The 19,696-nt window shown below is 54.6% G+C and overlaps 1 protein-coding gene across 12 annotated transcripts in view; it reads right to left on the reverse strand.

Annotated features, from left to right (window-relative positions):
• Positions 1 to 1,280: 1,280 nt before the first annotated feature.
• CERCAM (cerebral endothelial cell adhesion molecule) overlaps positions 1,281 to 19,696 on the reverse strand; it is a 47,292-nt gene continuing 28,876 nt past the window's right edge. For 5 of the 12 annotated variants that reach the window (XM_074016409.1, XM_074016408.1, XM_074016410.1 and 2 more), the window contains 12 exons: positions 17,236 to 17,346; positions 16,949 to 17,066; positions 15,942 to 16,076; positions 15,599 to 15,803; positions 10,648 to 10,767; positions 10,233 to 10,309; positions 10,030 to 10,136; positions 7,586 to 7,718; positions 4,669 to 4,796; positions 4,280 to 4,483; positions 2,991 to 3,243; positions 1,281 to 1,783 (listed from right to left, as the gene is read on the reverse strand). In XM_074016409.1, coding sequence (XP_073872510.1) covers positions 2,991 to 3,243; positions 4,280 to 4,483; positions 4,669 to 4,796; positions 7,586 to 7,718; positions 10,030 to 10,136; positions 10,233 to 10,309; positions 10,648 to 10,767; positions 15,599 to 15,803; positions 15,942 to 16,076; positions 16,949 to 17,066; positions 17,236 to 17,309 — 1,554 coding nt within the window. In that variant the 5' untranslated portion in view covers positions 17,310 to 17,346 and the 3' untranslated portion in view covers positions 1,281 to 1,783. Of the gene's footprint in view, positions 1,784 to 2,990; positions 3,244 to 4,279; positions 4,484 to 4,668; positions 4,797 to 7,585; positions 7,719 to 10,029; positions 10,137 to 10,232; positions 10,310 to 10,647; positions 10,768 to 15,598; positions 15,804 to 15,941; positions 16,077 to 16,948; positions 17,067 to 17,235; positions 17,347 to 17,905; positions 17,925 to 18,069; positions 18,199 to 18,943; positions 19,014 to 19,147; positions 19,384 to 19,696 lie in introns of those variants that run through there. The other 7 variants (XM_015436397.3, XM_065530942.2, XM_045373838.3 and 4 more) reach the window with 7 other exon arrangements.

Genomic DNA, 19,696 nt, shown 5'->3' on the forward strand with positions numbered 1-19,696 from the left:
GAGTGCAGTGGCGCAAGCTCAGCTCACTGCAACCTCCACCTCCCGGGTTCAAGCAATTCTCCTGCTTCAGTCTCCCGAGTAGCTGGCATTATAGGCACCCGCTACCATATCTGGCTAATTTTTGTATTTTTAATAGAGACAGGATTTCCCCGTGTTGGCCAGGCTGGTCTCAAACTCCTGACCTCCAGTGATCCATCTGCTTAGGCCTTCCAAAGCGCTAGGATTACAGGCGTGAGTGACTATGCCTGGCCCACTCCTGCGTCTTTGTTCAGTTGTTAACTTCTTAGATCTTATTTTGTATCTCCCCCCTCCTCATTTTTCTCTATAACAATTCACACCCTCTAATCTTTCCTTGTTTTTGTCTGTATCCCTCATTAGGATGTCAGTTTTGGTTGGGTGTGGTGACAGAAGGTGACAGAATGAGACTCTGTCACAAAAAAAGAAAAAGAAGAATGCCAGCTTAATGAGGTCAGGAGTTTTTGTCAGTTTCATTCACTGCTGAATCCCCAGAGCCTGATCGTGGCCCATGGGAGGTGCTTAATAAAGGTTAACAAATGAATGAAGGAGACACCTGGAGCCTGGAGAGAAGTGAGTTGCTCAAGGTCATAGCCATCAAGAATGAATGGCGGCCGGGCGCGGTGGCTCAAGCCTGTAATCCCAGCACTTTGGGAGGCCGAGACGGGCGGATCACGAGGTCAGGAGATCGAGACCATCCTGGTGAACACGGCGAAACCCCGTCTCTACTAAAAAATACAAAAAACTAGCCGGGCGAGGTGGCGGGCGCCTATAGTCCCAGCTACTCGGGAGGCTGAGGCAGGAGAATGGCGTGAACCCGGGAGGCGGAGCTTGCAGTGAGCTGAGATCCGGCCACTGCACTCCAGCCTGGGTGACAGAGCGAGACTCCGTCTCAAAAAAAAAAAAAAAAAAAAAAAAAAACCAAATATATATATACATATATAAAGTGGCAGGGTGCAGTGGCTCACGGCCTCTCATCCCAGCACTGTGGGAGGCCAAGGTGGGTAGATTGAGCCCAGGAGTTTGAGACCAGCCTGGGCAACATGCAAAACCCAGTCTCTACAAAAAAATACAAAATAAAATTTAGCCAGGCGTGGTGGCACATGCCTGTGGTCCAGCTATGTGGGAGACTGAAGCAGGAGGATCGCTTGAGCCCAGGAGGTTGAGGCTGCAGTGAGCTGGGTTTGCGCCACTGCACTTCAGCCTGGGCAATGGAGGGAGACCCTGTGTCTATATATATATACACACACACACATATGTGTATATATATTTAAAGTGCAAATGGCTTTTATTGAGGGCCTACTGTGTGCTGGGCAACAGTCTGCAAGGGTCGTCCTCTACCTCTCTGTACTTTGCACCGGCCAGGGAGGAGGGTGCTGGGGAGACCTAAACATCAAGCTGGGGTAGGGTGCTGAGGTGGAGGTAGAAGGGGGCAGAGGGGTCCCTCAGCTGAGTCCTTAGGGAGGGAAGGGCGCATGGGGTATGCCCAGCTTGAAACAGAAGGTTGGGGGCCACCAGGCCCTGAATCAGGCCAGGCAGGGTCAAGGGGCCTGGAAGTCCTGTTCCTTTGCGGTGAGACCTTTAGGGAATGGGATCCATCTCTGAGTGGTTTCTCCTGATGAAAGACAGGTCCAGAGGGCAGAGTGGCCATGCCCAAGGTGGTGGCCAGGTCTGACTGGATCTGCGGTCCCTGCCAACAACCTCCTCCTCTGCTCTCTGGGCAGTAGTGGCCTGCTCCTGGGCACGCCTTTGCAATCATCACCCGGACCTGGTGGGACAGGAGGAGCAGGAAGAGAAAGAGAATTAGACAGAATCAGGGAGAGACAGATACCGACAGATATAGGAAAACAGAGGCAGAGACAGGCAGAGAGAGGAAGAGCTAGAAGGGGATGCAGAGACAGCTGAAGGTACAATTAGAGACAGACACAGAGCCCAGGCAGAGTGGGTCACGCCTGTAATCCCCAGCACTTTGGTAGACTGAGACAGCCGGATCATTTGAGGTCAGGAGTTGAAGACCAGACTGGCCAACATGGTAAAACCCCGTCTCTACTAAAAATACAAAAGGCCAGGTGTGGTGGCTCATGCCTGTAATCCCAGCACATTGGGAAGCCGAGGCGGGCAGATCACCCGAGGTCAGGAGTTCAAGACCAGCCTGGCTGACATGATGAAACCCTGTCTCTACTAAAAATACAAAATTTAGCTGGGCGTGGTGGCAGGCACCTGTAGTCCCAGCTACTCGGGAGGCTGAGACAGGAGAATTGATTGAACCCAGGATGCGGGAGGCAGAGGTTGTAGTGAGCTGAGATCATGCCACTGCACTCCAGCCTAGGCGACAGAGCAAGACTCCATCTCAAAATAAGTAAATAAATAAAAATAAAAATACAAAAATTAGCCAGGCCTGGTGGTGGGTGCCTATAATCCCAGTTACTAGGGAGGCTGAGGCAGGAGAATTGCTTGAGCCCAAGAGGTGGAGGTTGCAGTGAGCCAAGATCACACTACTGCACTCCAGCCTGGGCAACAGAGCGAGACTCCGTCTCAAAAAAAAAAAAAAAACATGGCCGGGCACAGTGGCTCACACCTGTAATCCCAGCACTTTGGGAGGCTGAGGCAGGTGGATTATGAGGTCAGGAGATCGAGACGATCCTGGCTAACACGGTGAAACCCCGTCTCTACTAAAAATACAAAAAAAAATTAGCCGGGTGTGGTGGCGGGCGCCTGTAGTCCCAGCTACTTGGGAGGCTGAGGCAGGAGAATAGCGTGAACCTGGGAAGCGGAGCTTGGAGTGAGCCGAGATCCGGCCACTGCACTCCAACTTGGGTGACAGAGTGAGACTCCGTCTCAAAAAAAAAAAAAAGGACACAAAGGCAATGCTAGAGATGGAGAGAGGGAGAGAGGAGGCTGAGAAGGGGGAAAACAACCCCAGATATAGTCATGCCATCAAAGGGGAGAGCAAGCCAAGGTCTATGCATCCTCACCTAGAGCTCATCTCGAGGCTGGGGTTGGAGGCTGTGCCCACTGCTGCCAGCCATGTCCAGGCGAGGGCTGCGCAGGGTCTTTTGGGAGCCACTCCAGCTGATGAGGCGGCCGCTGTCGTCATCCCATGGAGAGGAAGTCTCCGTGTCACTGAGCCACTCGGCGTCCCCGGCATAGTGGGTAGGGGCAGCAAGCAGGGGCCGGGCGGAGAAGGCCACCAGGTCCCTCGGCCAGAAGTGTGCCTTGTACTGCTCACTGTAAGGTGAGAGGACAGCTCAGGAGGACTGAGGCGGGCCCCTACTCCCCGCTCACACGCCTGCCTGGAGCCAGGCACCTTGCCTGCCCAAAGCACCTCACTCCCCGTCATCTAGTCCTCACAACAGCCCTGAGCAGTGGCACTTCTACTATCTCCATTTTCCAGATGAAGAAACGGAGGCTGAGAACAGCGAAGCCATTTGATTAAAAACTGCATGCAGCCGGGCACGGTGGCTCATGCCTGCAATCCCAATACTTCGGGAGGCCGAGACGGGCAGATCACCTGAAGTCGGGAGTTCGAGACTAGCCTGACCAACATGGCGAAACCCCATCTCTACCAAAAATACAGTGGCTCACGCCTGTAATCCCAGCATTCAAGTGATCAAGCGGATCACTTGAGGTCAAGGAGTTCGACACCAGCCTGGCCGACATGGAAAAACCCCGTATCTACTAAAAATACAAAAAAGTTAGCTGGGTGTGCTGGCAGACACCTGTAATCCCAGCTACTCAGGAGGCTGAGGCAGGAAAATCACTTGAACCTGGGAGGCGGAGGTTGCAGTGAGCCAAGATCGCGCCAAGGCACCAAGATCTTGCCACAGCACTCCAGCCTGGGCAACAGAGCAAGATTCCGTCTCAAAAATAAATAAATAAATAAATAATAGCAGGGTATGGTGGCATTTGCCTGTAATCCCAGCTACTTGGGAAGCTGAGGCAGGAGAATTGCTTGAACCTGGGAGGCAGAGGGTGCAGTGAGTCCAAATCATGCCACTGTATTCTAGCCTGGGCAACAGAGCAGGACTCCATTAAAAAAAAAAAAAAAAAAAAAAAAGCCTGCGTGCGCTGCGCAAAATACACACCGAGATTGGTCTGACTCTAAGGTTAGGCTGAGCCACTCCTTGGTGACCTGGGCCAATGACTTGGCCTTGCCAGTCCCAGTCTCCCCATCTGCCCGGTGAGGGGACTTCCTACTGATTGAGGTGAGTTCCCGGAGGGGACGCCCCTGCCCTGCCATGACCGGCCCCCATCAGAGTCTCACTTGGGGTGCTGGTCGAACATGATGGGCAGGAACTCGTCCACAGGCAGCATGCGGCGTAGAGGCTGTGAGGCCAGCAGCTTGCGGGCGCCCGCCAGGCTCAGGGCGTAGGCCAGTGTCCAGTAGGAGTACCCGGCCACCACCAGGCCCGGCAGCCCCTCCACGGCTGCCTCCTTCTCAGGGTTCACCTGCTTCCGCCCGAGGTAGCTGAAAGTGACACCAAGGGGCCCAGGACTCTCTTAGGTCCTGGGTGTCAATGAGACCCCCCACCCCGCACCCAATCCTACGGGGCCAGGCTCTTGGAGGAGGGGCTGGCCAGGGTCCCAAGCAGGAAAAGGCAGACTCCGGAGGCCCACCCCACCCCCCTGTCCCTGAGGGCGCAGGCTGCCTACATCAGGTCCCATGGCAGTTTCTCTGCCTCCACATCCTCCATCAGCCGCTCCAGCCTCCCCCTGAAGTTGCTCTCAAAGCGCACGTCATCCTCAAACACCAGGACCTGGGACAGGCCCCTCGCAACCACCTGTGATACACGATGGGGTGGGAGATGGCTCTTCAGAGTTCAGCTGTCCCCTCCCTCCACGCTGCAGCCCACAGCCTCTCCCTGGCCTCGGCTGGCCTGGCCACATCATGCAGTTGCCCCAAAGCCTGCTGGAGACCCCACTGCCCGGGACCTGAAATCCCAACCTCACTCTGGCATCTGAGGCTCTCCAGATAGAATCATGATGGTAACCATGGCCCCTGCCACATTCCCTGAGTGCTACTGCACCCCAGGGCTGTGCCACTGCGTATCTCCAGGGGCCCTCAGGAGGCAGGAAATGACGATCCTCAACTGCAGGAGGGAGGAGGACACGCAGAAATGGGAGACTGCCTGTCCAAGGACACACAGCCAGGAGGTGGCAGAGCTGGGATACGAACCCGCATCTGCTGAACACCAGGGCCCAGATGGCCACTTTGGCCTTCTGCAATTTTCTTTTCTTTTTTTTCTTTCTTTCTTTTCTTTTCTTTTTTTTTTTTTTTTTTTTTTTTTTTTTGAGACAAAGCTTCACTCTTGTTGCCCAGACTGGAGTGAAATGGCCTCCCAAGTCAGGGGGCTGCATGGAAGAGGAGCAGGAACGGTGGAGGCCAAGGCAGCCATGGCCAAGGCCAGGAGCCATCTCCCCTCCCACCCCTCCAGCTGCCTGAGTGCAGGCATGACAGACAGGGGCTGGGCCCAGAAGCCCGACCCTCTGGGGGCTGGGGAGAGGCTTGAGTTCCCATCAGAAGATGGTCTCGGCTCACTGCAACCTCCGCCTCCCGGGTTCAAGTGATTCTCCTGCCTCAGCCTCCCAAGCAGCTGGGATTACAGGCGCCCGCCACCACACCGGGCTAATTTGTGTATTTTTAGTAGAGACAAGGTTTCACCATGTTGGCCAGACTGGTCTTGAACTCCTGACCTCGTGATCTGCCCGCCTCAGCCTCCCAAAGTGCTGGGATTACAAGCCTGAGTCACGGCACCTGGCCTGGCCTCCTGCTATTTTCTTTCTTTTTTTTTTTTTTTTTGAGGTGGAGTTTCGCTCTTGCTCAGGCTGGAGTAAAGTGGCATGATGACTCACTGCAACCTCCACCTCCCCCGTTCAAGCAATTCTCCTGCCTCAGCCTCCCGAGTAGCTGGGTGGGATTCTAGGCATCTGCTACCATGCCCGGCTAATTTTTGTATTTTTAGTAGAGACGGGGTTTCACCATGTTGACCAGGCTGGTCTTGAACTCTTGACCTCAGGCGATCCACCCACCTTGGCCTCCCAAAGTGCTGGGATTACAGGCGTGAGCCACTGCGCCCAGACTCTCCTGCTATTTTCTAAAGGAAGCTGGGCTGGGTGGGGATTGGGAAGACCCCAGCCCCGAATATCCCAAATAAAAAGTACTTTCGATAACTTTTGGAAAAGTTACTTCAGAATAACTTCCGGAAAACTACTTTTGATAACTTCTGTGAAAAGAAAAGGAAATCAGCTCAGAAATTAGTGAAGCCAGGAGCGCTGGCTCATGCCTATAATCCCAGCACTTTTGGAGGCTGAGGTGGGTGGAATCACTTGAGCTCAGGAGTTCGAGACCAGCTGCCTAGCCAACATGGCGAAACCTTGTCTCTACAAAAAATACAAAATTTAGCTGGGTGTGGTGGTGCGCGCCTGTAGTTTCAGCTACTTGGGGGGCTAAGGTGGGATAATTGTTTGAGCCCAGGAGGTCCGGGCTGTGGTGAGCCATTGCACTCCTGCCTGGGTGCTAGAACAAGACCCTGTCTCAAAAAAAAAGTAGTGAACCATGTTCTGAGATGGTAAAAAAGTCAACATAGGTTGAGCGTGGTGGCTCATGCCTGTAATCCCAGCACTTTGGGAGGCCAAGACGGGCAGATCACCTGAGATTAGAAGTTAGCTGGGCGTGGTGGCAGGTGCCTGTAATCCCAGCTACTCAGGAGGCTGAGGCAGGAGAATCGCTTGAACCCAGGATGTAGTGGTTGCAGTGAGCCAAGACTGCACCACTGCATTCCAGCCTGGGCGACAGAGCAATACTCCAGCTCAGGAAAAAAAAAAAAAAAAAACACCCCATAATGCTCACATACACATGCACGTATATTTGGCTATAGCAGAGAATAAAAACAAGGAATCCGTGTCCCATCTCCTGGAGGGGCTGCCCTTGGAGAGCTTAGTTCCCCTGTTCTCTCCAGCCGTGTCCAGCAACCTCTCCTCTGCGCTCACACTCCCAGCCCTTGGGCTGAGGCTTCCTGGCCAAGTACTGAGCACATGCTGAGTCCCAGGCTTCCTTCTTTCTGCTCCTAAACACCTTCCTGCCTCAGGACCTTGGCACCCACTGTTCTCCTCTGCCTAGAAGGCCTTTCTCCCTGCCCCTCAATGGTGACACCAACTCTGACCTCTCCCACACCAGGTGCCTTTTAAAGTGGCCCACACCTCTCCCCTCCACTGCAAGCTTGGTTTTCTTGATTTTTTTCTTGGTTTCAGTAACCCCCCTCTGGTCCCTGAGCCCCAGGGGGATCCCTTTTTTGGAGGAAGGAGCAGATATGCATTGTTCCTGTCCTCCTCTGTGTTCTCAGAGCAGAATATCTCCTAGCACACAGTAGGTGCTTAAGAGAGACTGCAGAATGCAAACGGGTACCGCTTAGCGGTGCCCACTGGGGTGCGGAACACAGAGGAGATTGAAAGCTGCTGGCCAGGTTTTGATGCATATCTTCATTCATGCACTCGTTCACAGAGCAGTGAATAGAACAAACTGGCCCCGTTCTCCCCGAAGGCCGTGGGTGGAGGAAGCAGGCGCCCTCACCTCTTCCCAGATGGAGTAATGGCTGAGGAAGCAGCCCACCTCGCCCTTGGTCAGGGTGCGGCCTGAGTAGGGGTCCTGGTAGCCCGGGAGCAGGTCTACGCCGAGGCTCCTGATGGCACTGCTGTTGAGCATCCTGAGGGACACAGGTGTGATGGGTGAGGGGTGCCTGCCAGAGAATCCCTCAGAGGGGCCAGGCCTGTGCCTGGTGGGGATGGTCACACTGGAGTCGGGTTTGAAGAAGGTTTCCGCCTTGTAACTCTTTTGTGTGACCCGAAGCTGTCAAGGGACTGGACCTGGGGAACTGGAGCCACTGTTGCCCAGGCTGGACTGCAGTGGCACGATCTCAGCTCACAGCAACCTCTACCTCCCGGGTTCAAGCAATTCTCCTGCCTCAGCCTCACAAGTAGCTGAGACTACAGGCACACACCACCACACCTGGCTAATTTTTTTTTTTTTTTTTTTTTTTTTTTAGTAGAGACAGGGTTTTACCGTGTTGGCCAAGCTGGTCTCGAACTCCTGACCTCAGGTGATCTGCCCGCCTCAGCCTCCCAAAGTGCTAGGATTACAGGCGTCAGCCACCACGCCCGGCCACCTCAGGAGTTCTGAGGATAACTATTAGGACGTGTCCTAATATGATAGGATAGGGGTTACCCTTGAGGAAAGGGTGGGATGGTAGGGGGCTGCCTGAGCGGGAGGCACTCTAAAGAATGTGGGAACATGAGAGATACTTCTTGGGCAGAGGCCCAAGCAAAGGATGGATAGCCTATGGTCAAGAGACCTCGGGGGACATGGTTTCTCACACCTGTAATCCCAGTGCTTTGGGAGGCCAAAGTGGGAGGATTGCTTGAAGCCAGGAGTTCAAGACCAGCCTGAGCAACAGAGAGAAACCCCATCTCTCCAAAAAAAAAGTTTTTTTGAGACAGACTCTCACTGTTGTCAGCCCAGGCTGGAGTGCAACGGCACGATCTTGACTCACTGCAACCTCTGCCTCCTGGGTTCCAGCAATTCTCCTGACTCAGTCTCCTGAGTAGCTGAGATTACAGGCGCCCACCACCACGCCCAGCTAATTTTTGCATTTTTAGTAGAGAGAGAAAAAAATTTTTTTGAGAGAGTCTCGCTTTGTCCCCCAGGCTGGAGTGTAGTCGTATGATCTCGGCTCACTGCAAGCTCCGCCTCGCGGGTTCACGCCATTCTCCAGCCTCAGCCTCCTGAGTAGCAAGGACTACAGGCGCCAGCCACTATGCCTGGCTAACTTTTTGTATTTTTAGTAGAGACGGGGTTTCATCATGTTAGCAAGGATGGTCTCGATCTCCTGACCTCACGATCCACCTGCCTCGGCCTCCCAAAGTGCTGGGATTACAGGTGTGAGCCACCGTGCCCGGCCCTGCCAAAAAGTTTTTTTAATTAGCTGGGCATGGTGGTGCATGCCTGTAGTCCCAGTTACTCAAGAGGGTGAGGCAGGAGGGTCACTTGAGGCCAGGAGTTCAAGACCAGCCTAGGCAACAGAGTGAGACCCTGTCTCTATGAAAAAATTTTTTTTTAGCTGGGTGTGGTGATGCAAGCCTGTAATCACAGCTACTCAGATGGCTGATGGAGGAGAATCACTGAAAACCCGGGAGGCGGATGTTGCAGTGAGCCAAGATTGCACCACCACACTCCAGCCTGGGTGACAGAGCAAGACTCTGCCTCAAAAAAAAAAAAAAATTATTTTTAATTAGCTGGGTGTGATGGTGCACGCCTATAGTCCAGTTACTCAGAGGCTGAGGCAGGAGGATTGCTTGAACCCAGGAGTTTAAGGCTTCAGTGAGCCATGTTTGTGGCACTGCACTGCGCCCGGGTAACAGACGGAGATGCTGTCTCTAAAAAAAAAAAAACAGAGCTGAGCACTTGAAGCAAATAGCAGCAGATGACATATGGGGCCACAGGACCCCTGGTGGCTGGAGGAGCCTGGCCTCTGGATTCCCCAGGGGAACATGGCTGCCCTTTCCCGATCTCCGCCCACCAGGAACTCAAGTCCAGGATGGAGAGTAATAATACTGAAAATACCTAACCTTTGGAAACTTACTATGTGCCTGGCCCTGGCTAACTTCACTAAACCCACAAAACCCTAAGAGAAGGGCACAGTTATCTGCTATTTATACAAAAGGGCTGAGAGATGGGGGTAGCTGGCTGGAGGTCACACATTCAATAGCTGGTAGAGCTGGAACCCAGGCCGTGGAGCCTCAGCCACTGTGCTCGCCTCCTCTGGTGAGCAGCGGGAGGGTGGCTTCTCCCACGTGTGTCTGCTCTGGAACTCCCTGACAGAGTATTACTCAGACCCCATTTGGATACTTCCTGGGACAGGAAACTCATTCAACCTGTCTGCTTTTCCCAGTCCTAGGGGGCTTGGAGATGGACCACACTGCTCCCCCAAGAGCTCAGGGCCCCGTCCCAGGCAGCCTCACCGGCCGTCCACAGCGTCCACCACCCGCCCAGAGATCTCCATCTCCCAGAGCGAGGCGAGCATGCGTTCTCGACGGTCAGGCCTGCGAGCCAGGCTGATGACAAAGACCTGGAGGAGGCAGGGGGTGGGCGGTAAGTGCAGGGGAGAGGGAGGGGAGGGCCCATTCACCTCCTAACGGCGAGCCCACAGGCTCGGGGGACTTACCTCATCAAACCCTATCTTGCTGGGCCTCTTGGAGGGCCGAGTCACATGAGCTGAGGCCTGCATGGGGGGGCCGTCCACTGCAAAGGGAAGTAGACCCCAAGCATGAGTCCCTACTGACTCCTGTTAGCAGTCACCCTGAAGTCCTAGCCCCCAGCCTCATTCCTGCCCCCAGCCCGGCAGAACACCCCACAGGCTGGGACCTCGGAGATCACAAGATCCACCTGTCCCCGTTGTAAGGATGTGAGACTGAGGCCCAACAGGGAAGGGGACTTTCTCAGAGTCATGGAACGAGTTAGCGGTAAGGCTGGAACCCCAAGGCCAATGCCCGCTCCAGTACAGGGCCTAAGGAAAGGGGCACCATGGGGAGGCAGGGAGCCCTGGCAGCAGGCGGGTGGAACAGTTCCCCAGCCCTCACCTAGTGCTTCTAAGATCAGGTGGATGAAGTTGACCCTCTCGTCTTCCAGCCCCTGGTGGGATTTCACGGGCACATTGATGTACCCATAACGGTGCTCATTGCACACGTGGACTGCGACCCCTGCAGAGACAGGCTGAGTGAGAGCTACAGTGGAGGCGGGGGGCTCTCAGAATCCAGCTGAGAGGTCCTAGGCCCAGCAATGCCAGTTACCCGTGTCGGTCTTCTCTGGGACTCAGTTTCCCCACCTGTAGGACCAGAGGGAGAAAGGGCTTGGCTCACACAATATCTAAGGGGTCGTTCTGCTGAGATGGTTCATTCATTCAATATACCTGTCCAGGGCACCCGCTGGAAGTCAGGGTTACGGCAGTGAGCAACACTGAGTCCCTGCCCTCAGGGTATCAAGGTGAGGCAGGAGCAGGCAAACTCCCACCCACCATAGCCACAGGATGCCAGTGAGCCCCACTGCTCTGTTCCCTAAATCCCCCCATCTCTCCGGATCCCCACCACCCCACTAGATCCAAGGGCCATCGCCTTTTCCCCAGACCCCTCCACTTCACCCCACACCCTCTGGGGCTCCCTTCCACAGTATCTTTCACCTGGCAGCCAGAGTGGCCTTCCCCGGGCTTTAATATTTGTCACTTTTTTTTTTTTTGAGACGGAGTGTCGCTCTGTCGCCCAGGCTGCAGTGCAGTGGCTCATTGCAAGCTACGCCTCCCAGGTTCACGTCATTCTCCAGCGTCAGCCTCCCTAGTGGTTGGGACTACAGGCACCCGCCACCACGCCCAGCTAATTTTTTGTATTTTTAGTAGAGACGGGGTTTCACCATGTTAGCCAGGATAGTCTCCATCTCCTGACCTAGTGATCTGCCCGCCTTGGTGTGATCTTGGCTCATTACAACCTCTGTCTCCCGGGTTCAAGTGATTCTCCCGCCTCAGCCTCCTGAGTAGCTGTGAATACAGGTGTGCGCCACCACACCTGGCTAATTTTTGTATTTTCAGTAGAGATGGGGTTTCACCATGTTGGCCAGGATGGTCTCGAACTCCTAGCCTGAAGTGATCCACCACCCCCCTAGGCCACCCAAACTGTTGGGATTACAGATGTAAGCCACTGCACCTGGCCAATATTTGTTACCTTTATTATAACCATCCTCAGGGGCAGGCACACGGTGCCAATTAAAAAGCTAACCCAGGCGGGGCACAGTAGCTCATGCCTGTAATCCCAGCACTTTTGGAGGCCCAGGCAGGCAGATCACTTGAGGTCAGGAGTTCAAGACCAGCTTGGCCAACATGGTGAAACTCCATCTCTACTAAAAATACTAAAATTAGCTGGGTGTGGTGGTGGCTGCCCGTAATCCCAGCTACTTGGGAGGCTGAGGCAGGAGAATCACTTGAACCTGGGAGGCAAAGGTTGCAGTGAGCCAAAGTCACACCACTGCACTCCAGCCTGGGTGACAGAGCAAGACTCTGTCTCAAAAGCAAACAAACAAACAAAAAACAAATGAAAGCTGACCCTATTCCCAGCATCGAGCACAGAGCTTGGCCCAGAGCAGGGATATAATAGCTGGCTGTTAGAGACTGAATTCCTTCAAATCATTGACCAATTAACAAGGGCTGTCGCTTGAAGCAGGGATAGCACATGAAAAATAACAGAATGCTTTTGTTTTCGCTTGTGTTTTCCCCTCCAATTGTTTCACCTTCACTCACTTTTTCCACTTGATAAGATTTCTTCTTGCATGTCTGCACACTGCAGATTTCTCCAGCACAAAACAAAGAATCACAACACCCTCCTTACCAGCTGCCACTAATTACTTAATTAAATCGTCACCTCTAATTTACCCTGACCACCTGCAAAGTTCTTCTCTGTGCACCAGATAGTCTTCAAGGTCAGAATTACACATTCTCTGCAGCCTTCTCAAGAGCTTCACTCCAACATGAGTGTCTCCACTCCTCCCTCTCATCCACAGGACTGGATTTTTTTTTTTTTTTTTTTTTGAGACGGAGTCTCGCTCTGTCACCCAGGCTGGAGTGTAGTGGCGCGATCTCGGCTCACTGTAAGCTCTGCCTCCCACGTTCATGCCGTTCTCCTGCCTCAGCCTCCCAAGTAGCTGGGACTATAGGCACCCACCACCATGCTCGGCAAATTTTTTGTATTTTTTTTTTTTTTTTTTTTTTTTTTTTTGAGACGGAGTCTCACTCTGTCGCCCAGGCTGGAGTGCAGTGGCCGGATCTCAGCTCACTGCAAGCTCTGCCTCCCGGGTTCACGCCATTCTCCTGCCTCAGCCTCCCGAGTAGCTGGGACTACAGGCGCCCACCACCTCGCCCGGCTATTTTTTTGTATTTTTTTTTAGTAGAGACGGGGTTTCACCATGTTAGCCAGGATGGTCTCGATCTCCTGACCTCGTGATCCACCCGTCTCGGCCTCCCAAAGTGCTGGGATTACAGGCTTGAGCCACCGCGCCCGGCCATTTTTTGTATTTTTAATAGAGACCGGGTTTCACCGTGTTAGCCAGGATGGTCTCCCTCTCTTGACCTCGTGATCCACCTGCTTTGGCCTCCCAAAGTGCTGAGATTACAGGCATGAGCCACCGCACCCAGCCAGGATTGGATTTATTCCATTCACACCCAAACACTTTCTCTTTTTTTTTTTTTTTTTTTTTGAGGAAGGGTCTCATCCTGTGTTGCCCAAGGTGGAGTACAGTGGCATGATCACAGCTTACTTCAGTCTCAACCTCCTGGGCTCAAGCGATCCTCCTGCCTCAGCCTCCCAAGAAGCTGGGACTACAGGTGTGGGCCAACACACCAGGTTAATTTTTAAATTTTCCTGTAGAGATGGGGTCTCGCAGCCAGGGGTGGTGGCTCACACCTGTAATCGTAGCACTTTGGGAGCTGAGGGGGCAGATCACCTGAGCCCAGGAGTTCAAGACCAGCCTGAGCAACACGGCAAAACCCCATCTCTATGAAAAATACAATAATTAGATAGGCATGGTAGTGTGCACCTGTGGTCCCAGCTACTCGGGAAGCTGAGGTGGGGAGGTCAACACTGCAGTGAGCTGAGATTGTGCCACTGCACTCCAGCCTGGGCCATAGAGCAAGACTCCATCTCAAAAAAAAAAAAAAAAACAAAACAAAAACAAAAAAAAAACGCTGGGTTGGGCTCGGTGGCCCACGCCTGTAATCCCAGCACTTTGGGAGGCTGAGGCAGGCAGATCACCTGAGTTCGGGAGTTCGAGAACAGCCTGGCCAACACGGAGAAACCCCGTCTCTACTGAAAACACAAAATTACCCAGGCGTGGTGGTGCATGCCTGTAATCCCAGCTACTTGGGAGGCTGAGGCAGGAGAATTGCTTGAACCCAGAAGGCAGAGGTTGCAGTGAGCCAAGATCATGCCATTGCACTCCAGCCTGGGCAACAAGAGCAAAACTCCATCTCAAAAAAAAAAAAAAGGCAGAAAAGTGATGAGGTCTTGCTATATTGTCCAGGCTGGTCTCGAACTCCTGAGCTCAAGTGATTTCCCCTGTAGCCTCAGCTTCCCAAGACTTTGAAATTAAGGTCTGAGTCACCTTGCCTGGCCATACCCAAACTCTTTTTAGTAACTTTCATCTTAAAAGTAACTACTAGCCGGGCACGGTGGCTCATGTCTGTAATCCCACTACTTTGGGAGGCCGAGTCGGGTGGATCACAAGGTCAGGAGTTCGAGACCAGCCTGGCTAACATGGTGGTCAGGCGCAGTGGCTCAAGCCTGTAATCCCAGCACTTTGGGAGGCCAAGGGGGGCGGATCACGAGGTCAGGAGGTCAAGACCATCCTGGCTAACACGGTGAAACCCCGTCTCTACTAAAAAATACAAAAAACTAGCCAGACAAGGTGGCGGGCGCCTGTAGTCCCAGCTACTCGGGAGGCTGAGGCAGGAGAATGGCGTGAACCCGGGAGGCGGAGCTTGCAGTGAGCTGAGATCCAGCCACTGCACTCCAGCATGGGTGACAGAGCGAGACTCCGTCTCAAAAAAAAAAAGAAAGAAAAGAAACCCCCCATCTTTACTAAAAATAAAAATAAAAAAAATTAGCCAGGCATGGTGGCACACACCTGTAGTCCTAGCTACTCAGGAGGCTGAGGCAGGAGAATACCTTGAACCTGGGAGGTGGAGGTTGCAGTGAGCCGAGATCGTGCCACTGCACTCTAGCTTGGGCGACAGAGCAGGACTCCATCTTAAAAAAAAAGGAGGCCAGTCGTGGTGGCTCAAGCCTGTAATCCCAGCACTTTGGGAGGCTGAGACGGGTGGGTCACGAGGTCAGGAGATCGAGACTATCCTGGCTAACACGGTGAAACCCCGTCTCTACTAAAAAAATACAAAAAACTAGCCAGGCGAGGTGGCGGGCGCCTGTAGTCCCAGCTACTCGGGAGGCTGAGGCAGGAGAATGGCGTGAACTCGGGAGGCGGAGCTTTCAGTGAGCTGAGATCCGACCACTGCACTCCAGCCTGGGCGACAGAGTGAGACTCCGTCTCAAAAAAAAAAAAAGAAGAAAAAAAGAAAAAAAGTAACTACTGGCTGAGTGTGGTGGCTCACACCTGTAATCCCAGCACTTTGGGAGGCCGGGGTGGCCAGATCACCTGAGCTCAGGAGCTTGAGACCAGCCTGGCCAACATGGCGAAACCCCAGCTCTACTAAAAACACAAAAATTAGCTGGGTGTGGTGGCGGGTGCCTGTAATCCCAGCAACTCGGGAAGCTGAGGCAGGAAATCATTTGTACCCAGGAGGCAGAGTTTGCAGTGAGCCGAGATCACACCAAAAAAAAAAAGAGAGAGAGAGGGAAAAGAAAACTCATGACCCAAAGCTGTAACTCAAGAGTTAACAGGATGAAATGCAGGGTAGAGAAAGGCATGGTAAGCAGCCAGAGTAGCATGTGCAAAGGCGCAGAGGCATCCAAGGAATGTTCAAGGAGGGCTGGTCCTCACCAGCAGCCTGGCAGGCATAGGCGAAGACAATGATGTCATCGAAAGGCCAAGTGTAGTTGGGATGTGGGGGGTAGAAGGCAAGCTGGTCTGCCCCTTCAGCCCGCAGGGATACCAGGAAGGTGGAGTGGACCATGGGGACGCGGAAGCAGCCCCGGCGCTGGCGGTTCTTGGTGGGGAAGTACTCGGCTGTGCGGCGGTAGTAGCCCTGGGGAAAGGGGATGCTTTGGGCTGTAAGAGGGCTCCCCTGCCCCTGCCCACAGACCCCAAGGCCTTCAGGCTCTCTGCTCTCCACGTCCCTCCTTCCAGGACCTCAGTCCACCCAAGGCCCCCATCCTGGCCTCACCTGGGGGGTGATCCCACACCAGAAGTTGGAGTAGTAGGTCTGGGAGTCCAGCATTGGGGCCACCACTGGAAGCCCCTGCCCCAGGAGAAGCCGCAGAGTCTGGTTGTTGGTCAGAATGTTGTCTGTGTCTGCAAACTTTGGGGAGGGGATGTCACAGGCTCCAGCCCTGCCAGGGCTGCAGCCCCCCAGAGAATTCACTAAGTGGTCCTGCCAGAGACCCAGCGTGGCTCCTAGGATCCAATGGGAATACTCTTACAGAGGTCTAACTCACTCAGTAGATCCCTTTCTGGACCATGGCTCTAGTCTGGGGCACTGACTCAGGGATTCGGTCCAGAGATTATACCTGAGTTGCTGAGCTAAGACCTTTATCTGGGATCTGGCTTAGAAAACAGATCCAAACACCTACTCTGAGCTCTAGTTCAGAGATCCAGGCTCAGTTTATACCCTGGGCTCCAGCCCAGTAATCGAGGCTTAGTATATAGTATATACAATGGGATCTATCTGAGGAGTCCAGGCTTAGTACCTAGTCTGAGCTTTTAACATAGGGATCCAATCTGAACATCTGGTCTGGGCTCTGGCCCAGATAGCCTGCTGAAGGACCCAGACTTCCAGTGGGTCAGTCACACCCAGATTTTTCTTTTTTTTTTTTTTTTGAGACTGAGTTTCACTCTTGTCACCCAGGCTGGGGTGCAGTGGTGTGATTTCAGCTCAGTGCAACCTCCGCCTCCCAGGTTCATGCAATTCTCATGCCTCAGTCTCCTGAGTAGCTGGGATTACAGGCACCTGCCACCATGCCCAGCTAATTATTGTATTTTTAGTAGAGATGGAGTATCACCATGTTAGCCAGGCTGGTCTCAAACTCCTGACCTCATGTGATCCACCTGCCTTGGCCTCCCAAAGTGCTAAGATTATAGGCGTGAGCCACTGCGCCCAGCCTATACCCAGATTTTTATCAGGGACAGATACTACCACCTTTCAGAAGCCCAATTCTAGCCAGACTTCCTTACCAGGATATAGTCAGCCCCCCAGTCCCTGGCAAAGGTGAGGGCTTCCTGCTTCAGCTCCATCAGAAACTGGTGCCTTTCTTTGGTCCAGTGCTTGGGACCCTCTTCATCTGGGTAGAACCTGAGGGGGTAGAGAGGTGAGATGTTCCCATGGGGTACATGCCCCTCCCTCTCTGCAAGGCAGTGGACAGAGCCCTGGCTTGGAGGCTGTGGCTCTGGGCTGTCCCTTTTCCTCTCTGGACTGCAGCTGTTCTCCATCTTCCCCAGTACCCTTCCCCTCAGATCACCACCTGGGCTCCCCCTCGGGCCTCCAGACCACAGCGGCATAGTCATCGCCCACAGCTGCCAGCCACTCCTGCAGCATCTCTGTGGTGTTGTCCACATTGTGGTCCGTGGCACACCTGGGGATGGGAAGAAAAAAGGCTGAGGGGGCACAGCCACAGAAGGATTGAACCCCAAAGCAGCCTTGACCCTGAAGCACCAACGCCTTTGAGGCCGGGCTCTCCTTGGAACAGTAAAGGGTAGGCATGTTACAGCAGAGGGGCTGGAGGCAGCACAGCCAGGTCCCCATCACAGTTCTGTGACCTGCTGTGTGACCTCAGGCAAGTCCCATCTTTCTCTGGGCTTCATGTCCTCCCTCTATAACTTAAGCTTTCTTGCCTATGTCATGGACCAAGAGAAGAGAAGACGAAAGTATATATGTGTGTGTGTGTGTGTGTGTATATATATATTTTTTTTTCTTTTTTTGAGACATAATCTTGCTCTGTCGCCCAGGCTGCAGTGCAGTGGTGTGATCTCGACTCACTGCAACCTCCATCTCCTGGGTTCAAGTGATTCTCCTGCCTCAGCCTCCCAAGTACCTGGGATTACAGGCACGTGCCACCATACCCGGCTAATTTTTGTGTGTTTAGTAGAGACGGGGTTTCACCATGTTGGCCAGGCTGGTCTTGAACTCCTCACCTCAGGTGATCTGCCCACTTCAGCCTCCCAAAGTGCTGAAATTACAGGTGTGAGCCACGTTGCCTGGCCAATGAATGCATTTTGAAAGATGAAAAGTACCTCGACTTTAAGGATCCCACCTGCCACATTCCCTGGTAACCTTCGTTAGGTGGGCAGATACCTACCTGTGTGACCAGTGGCTGTGTGACCACAGGCCAGCCCCTGTCCCTCTCTGAATGGGGACTAGACAGAAGAGCTGCTGCTTTCCTCCACCCCCAGGTTGTAATAAGGATCAAACCGTGCTCTGCGAGTCCCTGAGAATGCAGACGGGCCCAAGCTCCGCTGTCATGGAGCACACCCTCCCCTCTCCTGGGGAAGGGGCTCCCATAACAGAGGTGGGGGCTTTAGCCAAGTGCCCAGGTTTTGGGTGATGCTGCCCCTTTAAGCCAATTCCCCAGAAATGAAGACTACGTGTCAAGTCTTACAGGGGTGGGAACTAACAAACTCCCAAACTGTGGTCATTGTGGGCGGCCTCCCCAGGCCAGGGCTCCACCCCGCTAGCCCAACTGGGGTGTATTGTAAAGGGTGGCTTGTCATTTTTCTCAGTTTACCCCCAACCTCAGCCAGGGACTCCTCCCTGTTCTGGTGTCTACAGACCTGGGGTTGTGGCCTCCGATCCCAGTGCCCTGTGGGCACAGAGATGCCAGAGGGGAGAGGCTCCAGGAAGGGGGACTGCCCTTGGCTGACAGGATCCTGCCCCTCTACCAGAGGGAAAGGGAGCCGGTCTGACTCCCCTGCACAGCCCGGAGCCCAGGGCTGATGGCACCCCCCACCTGTGCCCAGAAGCCTCCAGCCTGGCCGATCCCTGCCACGTTGGGCCCCAGGGGACTTCAGAGGTTCCCGTCTGCTTCTCTTCAAATCCAGCCAACCACAGGTCCCACCGGGGTTGAGCTGGGCCCTGAAGGCTGGGGTGAAAAGGGCTGGCTGCGCCCAACCTACACCCAGGGAAGGCCCCAAGAGGAAGGAGTAGGGGACCAGAAGGAGGGGTGGGTGTCTCACGTCGGCCTGTGGCCTCAGAGGTCTCCCAGCAGGGGGCTCGAGGTCCTGTCTGGGGGCTCAGGCTGGCAGGGCCGTCTGTGAGGGGAGGGGCCTGTCTAGGTGGTGTCTGGGCAGGGAGCAAGCAGACAGGGCCGCCGGGGGCGGGGGCCATCTGCGAGGCTGGGGGTTAGGTGCCCACTGGGTGCCAATGCCCTTGTCTCTCACCAGAGGGCCATCCTGGCCCGGGGGTAGTCCAGCCGTTCCAGCGCGCCCAGGTAGTGGGGCAGCGAGTGTTCGGCATTGCGGGCCAGGATGGCAAGGACCACGGCGGGCAGCGGCGACTCTGCAACGCCCGCAGCCTCCAGCCACAGCCCCAGCAGGAGCAGCAGCTGGAGCAGCGGCGCGGCGGGGGCAGCGCGCATGGCGGGCGCTTGGGCGGCTGCGGCGGCCCCCGGGGCTCTGCAGCCGGCCGAGGGGAGGGGGCGGGGCTTGGGGCCCAGGCGGGGCCGAGGCAGACCCGGAGAGGGCGGGGCAGTGCACCCCCAGAGTGGGATTCCCCTCCCCACCCCTGCGCGGGGATGCTCAAGTTTTCTGTCCTTGGCCTGGGGTACCGGAGGGCCAGGGCCCGGGGACCCGCGCCAGCCGCGACCCTGGAGCCGCCCCGCCCGGCTGGACCCCGGAGGGGCGACGGGGGAGGGGCCGGAGGATAGGGACGGGGGAGGGGTGCTGGAACGAGTGCCTCGGAGCCGGCCAGGCATCCGAGAACAGTAGGGG

The sequence above is a fragment of the Macaca fascicularis genome, chromosome 15 (assembly GCF_037993035.2).
Source record: "Macaca fascicularis isolate 582-1 chromosome 15, T2T-MFA8v1.1".
Classification (NCBI taxonomy): Eukaryota; Metazoa; Chordata; class Mammalia; order Primates; family Cercopithecidae; genus Macaca; species Macaca fascicularis.